The sequence below is a fragment of the Coffea arabica genome, chromosome 1e (genome assembly GCF_036785885.1).
Source record: "Coffea arabica cultivar ET-39 chromosome 1e, Coffea Arabica ET-39 HiFi, whole genome shotgun sequence".
NCBI classification, from domain to species: Eukaryota; Viridiplantae; Streptophyta; class Magnoliopsida; order Gentianales; family Rubiaceae; genus Coffea; species Coffea arabica.
In genome coordinates this window covers 30,051,538-30,057,466 of record NC_092311.1, presented here as the reverse complement: position 1 = coordinate 30,057,466, position 5,929 = coordinate 30,051,538, and the positions used below count along the sequence as shown (strand labels likewise).

At 33.8% G+C, this 5,929-nt stretch overlaps 1 protein-coding gene across 1 annotated transcript; it reads right to left on the bottom strand.

The window, feature by feature from the left end:
- Positions 1-1,894: 1,894 nt before the first annotated feature.
- On the bottom strand, positions 1,895-5,333 carry LOC113692951 (indole-3-glycerol phosphate synthase, chloroplastic-like). The gene is made up of 9 exons (XM_072070194.1): positions 5,295-5,333; positions 5,162-5,212; positions 4,546-4,593; positions 4,325-4,369; positions 4,068-4,232; positions 3,583-3,661; positions 2,807-2,889; positions 2,591-2,659; positions 1,895-2,169 (listed from the first exon to the last, which is right to left on the bottom strand). The coding sequence occupies exons 1-9, from the start codon at positions 5,331-5,333 to the stop codon at positions 2,110-2,112; spliced, it is 639 nt and encodes a 212-aa protein (XP_071926295.1). The 3' UTR covers positions 1,895-2,109.
- Between the last annotated feature and the right edge of the window lie 596 nt (positions 5,334-5,929).

Sequence of the window (5,929 nt, the reverse complement as noted above, 5' to 3'; positions counted from 1 at the left end):
GCTACATTTCATCAGAAGACACCAACTTCAAAATCCAAACCAATGCCAGTCAACATAGACAATTACTATCGCAGTTCGTACATTCTGTTCACCCAGAATAGCAACAGTAAAAACGGCATAACTCACTCTACACTACTCCAAATGCCCTGAAATTTTTCAGGCACTTCAAACTCATCAATACCTACAACTTTCATGTTTTGAGCAAAGTCCAATTCGACCTCTATCTATGACTTAAAATTTCGGACAGAATGTTCAACCAAGAACCCTAATTTTCCAGAAATTCTTCCAAATTCAAAATTGATTGCAATTTCCTATCATATGCACCTACTAGAGCTAAAGCCCCTTATTACCAACCATCAAAAACAACCACACCATCAAGATCATATGAAACCAGAAAATTCATCATAAAATTGAAAACTCCACCAAAACACTTCAAATCAAGAAACAAGTCACATAATCCATCACTTTAGGTCCCATTAAGCACCATATAAGCATCAATAAGTGTAGTAGAATGTGTAATCATCACTTACCTAAGAAATAAGAGAAGAGGAGCTGTAGACCACCCTAGCTCTTCAAGAAAACTTCACCAAACAACCTCTATCACCAACTAGAAAGATTTTTATGGAGTAGAAATGGATGTAAGCCAATGTTTTTGGGTGATTTGCACCAAGTAGTAGCTAGAACTTGAAGAGTTTCTTCTTCCTTCCTTGCACAAGAGGTTCGGCCAACAAGAGGTAAGAAATGGTAATTTTTTGTGCATTTTTGAGATATTTAACCAATTTTTGGTCAAAAGTCAAAATAGTGAATAGTAACTCTTAAGTCAAAACCAATGTAGTGGTGACACTTGTCACCTACATTAATGAAATCTTATCTTTCTTTTTCCTCTCACATCAATCAATCTCACTCTCTACTTATCTCTTAACACCCGATAAATTTTACACAGTATCCGAAACTTAACCTTATTGGCCGAATTTTTCCGAACTTTTCGCACTAGCGGGTCCCACGTCCAATATATATTCTTAATTTTCTAAAAACTCTCCAATACTAGAAAAATTATCTAAAAACTATAATTGCTCATAAAATTTATCTAGAAAATTTTCTGGATACAGAAAGTGCAGAAAACAAGCCATGAAAAATGAGAAAACCTAGAAAATGCAAATTACGGGTTCTCACAAACTGAACACTTATTTCCAGTACTTGATCAATATGATTAAATGATATATGATTGGTTTGATCGGGTAAGAGTGTACTTTATTGCACTTGTGCTTATTTGATATATACTTGTTTCACTACAAGAAAATTGTTCATCAGTGACAACACAAAGTCATCACAGAACATACAAATATCGTCACAAATACCTTTTATTGACGACTTTTTGATCGTCACAAAGTCGTCACTAAATTCCCGTCGGTAAAAGTAAATAGTGACGACCTAAAATGTCGTCACTAAATAGTTGTCATTAGTGACGACTTTAAGTAAAGCATTTTTGACAAAAGATCAAGTCGTCAATAAAACACTTCCAGATTGTCGTCACTAATGACCACTATTTAGTGACGACAATCAGGTCGTCACTAAATAGTGGTCATTAGTGACGACAATCCGGAAGTGTTTTATTAACGACTTAATCTTTTGTCGAAAATGCTCTACTTAAAGTCGTCACTAAAAAGCACCGAAAGCCATTGTATATAACTATTTTACTGACAACAATTGTCGTCACAAATGTAGCTTAGATTTAGTGACAATCTCTGTTGTGACAAGGAGTTTTTATTTTCTATTTTGTGACAACTTTTTTTTGTCATTAGATAATTTCTCAATAGCTTAATAGTCATAATTTGGTCTGTAATCATTGCTAAATCGTTGATTTTAAACAAACCATACAAATAAACATGAACGATTGATAACCAAAAGTATTTGCATTAGATTACATGGTAATAATATAGCATTCTCAAATGCCAAATTCAAGTGTACATTACCCAACTAATGCCTACAAAAATAATATTTGTCCAAAATATCACTTGTACATAAGGTACATTTACAAAAGCAATCACAGTTTAAGAAATTGAAGAACATCTAAATGAATCACTCCATGAGCAAAAGGCAATTTTGTCTTCAACATTCTTCAACCATAACCATAGATATCTTCCAAAAGCTAGTATGAATAGCATTTATCTGTCATAAAAGAGTAAAAGAAGTAGGTAAGGGGAGGAGTACAATAATAAAGAACAAGTAATGAGACTTAGATTATTAAGACAAAAATTACAATTCATTAAGAACCTCATATAATTTGGGCCCACATATTACAACACCAGCAAGAAGTTAGAAATCACAGTCCAATCTATACAAATACAACACTACATAAGCTCAACTAAAGAGCTCTCTAAAACAGTTTTTTTTTATTTTCTTTCTTCTTCTTTAAATAGCTCAACTTATTGAACAATTAAATTGGACTCTCACAGTAATTATTGTTTACAACTAGAATCGATGCCTGCTTGCAGCTTTTCCTGCCCCTTCTCATACATTCAAGGGAATGGGAAATGATTGTGGAAGTAGAAAAAGTAGACAACTTTCCTACAAAACATTCATAACATACCGCTTTGACGCCAGCTTCTTGCACGTATGCAATATCAGCAGGTGTAAAAAGTCCAGACTCACCAACGACCTAAAGATTTTGAAGACAGGAAAATGAATACATTGGTGATTAGACAAAATAATATGTAATGAGGCAGTCATGTGCCTCTGTCAACAATTTAACAAAGAAGGAGAAATCTTAAAGGGCATGAGAAAAGTGCAGAAATAGGATACTCACAATTATGCCTCTTTCTCGGATTATTCTCCCACGTTCTCCTTGAAGAAGATTTTTAGTATTGCTGATGTCAACCTTAAATGTTTCTGCAGATAGACAAAGCTAAATTAACTTGCAAGACTCCAACAAATGACTTGTACTGATTCTGTAAGCTACTCATTGCTCTTTTAACATTTTTTCTAGGTTGTGCATTTTTTATCATCTTCATCCTTGTTCTTTTCGGATTTATAGCTTGTTTCCACTCACCCATCCTCAAGATGAGCACCTTTACCCATTGTTACCTAACTCATTTTTTCCTGACTGACTGTTTACGAACTACCTTTCTAAGAGAAAAAGGTTATATCATGCAACCATATTGAATATCAGCACTAAGCAAGACGAGATATAACTAGGAAGAGTATCCAGCACCAGATTTTGGCATCTAGCAATCGGTGCCGTGCGGAAGTATGTCAAAGAAGTTAATTCCTAGAAAGTAAAAAAAAAAAAAAGGGTAGTAGGGGGTTGTCATAACAGAATTAATTTGTTGGTATTATTATTTATAGCATCACAGTGCAAATGATATACACTTCAGCAAATGATTAGCTACTTGAAAATATTTAGGCCTTCTCATCGATGTTAGTAAGAATACAAGGAACTAATTTTTGTCCAAATACAGCTACAATCGAATGTAAACTTGATAGCAGCTTCAGAATCAAAATATCAAGGTATCAAACTTTAAATGCACAATCAAGAAGGAGAAGATTTAAATGATCGATATAGAATTTTCTTTAGAAACATACCGAGGTTACGGTTGTTTATTCCAATAAGTTCAATCCCATCAATCCCAAGAACACGATCCATCTCCCTCTCATCATGTACCTAAAAAATGAGATATGACAAACAAAGGCCAAAATCATTGATACTTCAAACGTTTTACTTGACAAGAAAAACAAAATAAAACCAAAATCAGGAAAAAATAAAACCAAAATTGCTTCAAGTAAAGTACCAAGATAATTATTAGACAGCCTTCATGAGAACAGAAGGACCACTAACCTACATATGTTTAAAAAAGAAATTTTTTCTTCATGAAGAAGACGAAAAACAAACTTGAGATATCATTACAGATTTTTGTTGATATTCCGATTTTTGTACAAATCACAAACAAGAAAATGAAAATTACCTTGACTTAAACGTCCTAAATCTAACACTAAAAGTGAGGAGGGAATTGAGTTCTATTAATTGTTAAGACAGCAAAAGGAAAGAAAGAAGAAAACAATAACCATACCTCCACAAGTGGTGTTAAACCAAGCAATTTGCAGATCTTAGTCATGTATTTGATATCAAGATCTGGTAAAACAGCAGCAATTAACAGGATTGCATCTGCGCCTTTTGTGCGAGCATAGTATATTTGCCAAGCGTCTATAACAAACTCTTTGCATAACAGAGGGCACTGCACATGTAAATTGTTTCAGCAATCACTTTCAAAAATAATACTTCGAGCTAATATTCAGTAGAAATATGCATCAAGAAGAAAAAAAATACCTTCACTCCTGAATTCCTTATCTTCTCCAAATTCTCAAAGCCTCCCTTATTTTATGGAGCACAAAAACAAAAAAGTAGTGATGATAATTAGCAGTAAGAATTAACTTAAAAACAAATACATTGACTTGCAGAGACAGGCTTATATGACCCTGAAGAAAAAAGTCACCAAATGACTGAAGAGTTTAAATCCTTACTTGAAAGTATTTCTAGTCTGTTAATACACTGAGGCATGCTGCTCCACCTTTTTCATAGGCCTTAGCAATTTCAACCTATTATAATAGACAACCAAGAATTAATGCAAACAGATACACTGTCAATATCTTAAGAATTGTATTCAGATATTATAACCCACAGTAACCTATTCAATTAACCACTGATGAAGGAATAAACCAGCAAACAGCTATAGGACCAAAAGATTCTCTAATCAAACCAGAACAAGGAGCTTTTATATAATATAACTAAGTCTCCCTGTATGAAGCTTCCAACTTATTGATAACTGTAATCTGCCATACAAGCCTTTTAAAATCTTACAAAATGATTTAGTTCCAGTTCTTCCTTATCTAATTCTCTGCTTTAGTTCCTCACATACTGACCAATCTACTCCCATTATACTTACAGAGCCATATAAGATCAATCTTTTTTGCACGGCAAAAAAAGAGCATGCAGTCAAAACTCATATGCTCTATTTTTGTACAATCAAACCTCGTAACATATACAAATTTTGACCATGAAGATTGTAAGTGTTCAGTAATGCATAGAATACATGGGATTTCAAGGTCAAAGAAAACGTTACAGGGGAGGGAAAAAAAATGAAAAATAGAAGCAAGGGCAATGCACAATGACAACTGCATACCACTGAACAGGTACTTCTAGCTTCTGTGCACCACTCTATTGGCAGCAGAAAAGTCTCGCAAAAAGAGAAGAGGGGGCAAAAAGGAAAAAAGGCATGCATCTGTAAGGACTTGAATACAAGGCATAGACCTTCTCCACCAGCATCTTTAACATCCATTAAAGATAAATTTAGCATCTCCTTTTAACAAACTTAGAATCTGGAGTATCTTGAGGAAAAAGGGCACTTTGAGCATAATCAGTTTACTAACAAGAAAGACAGGTTTTCAAATTGCTCATATCTTTTAAGGAATACGTGACTTTGAACTAAATATGAGAACATCCAATTCCAGGTTAGTGAAAGTCCTTAAAGCTTCCACTGATGGCTATGCGCTTTACAATTAGCCTGAATTGACTCATCACAGTTCCTAATGTCCTACCTGAGCTCGGTCAAGTAAATTGAAAAACAAACCATAGCTAAATGAAATTGTGGTCACCGGCTAAGATCAGAAAGTCATTTAGTGATGTGATAATATGTAGGACAGCCTGGATTAAAAATATTGTAGAATATGTATATCTAATATCTCCATAGAGTGGTTTAATAGTCTAGTGCCACTTAAATGTTAGAGTAATCAAACGAGGACCATTTATTCAAAAGCAAAACGTTAAACTTATTGTAGAAAAATTAGATTGTTTGCTTATCTATTTCTTCAGTGATTTTTAGAAAAGAACAAAAATTAGATTGCTGGTTCATTTTTTTTCTTGATCATCCTAACT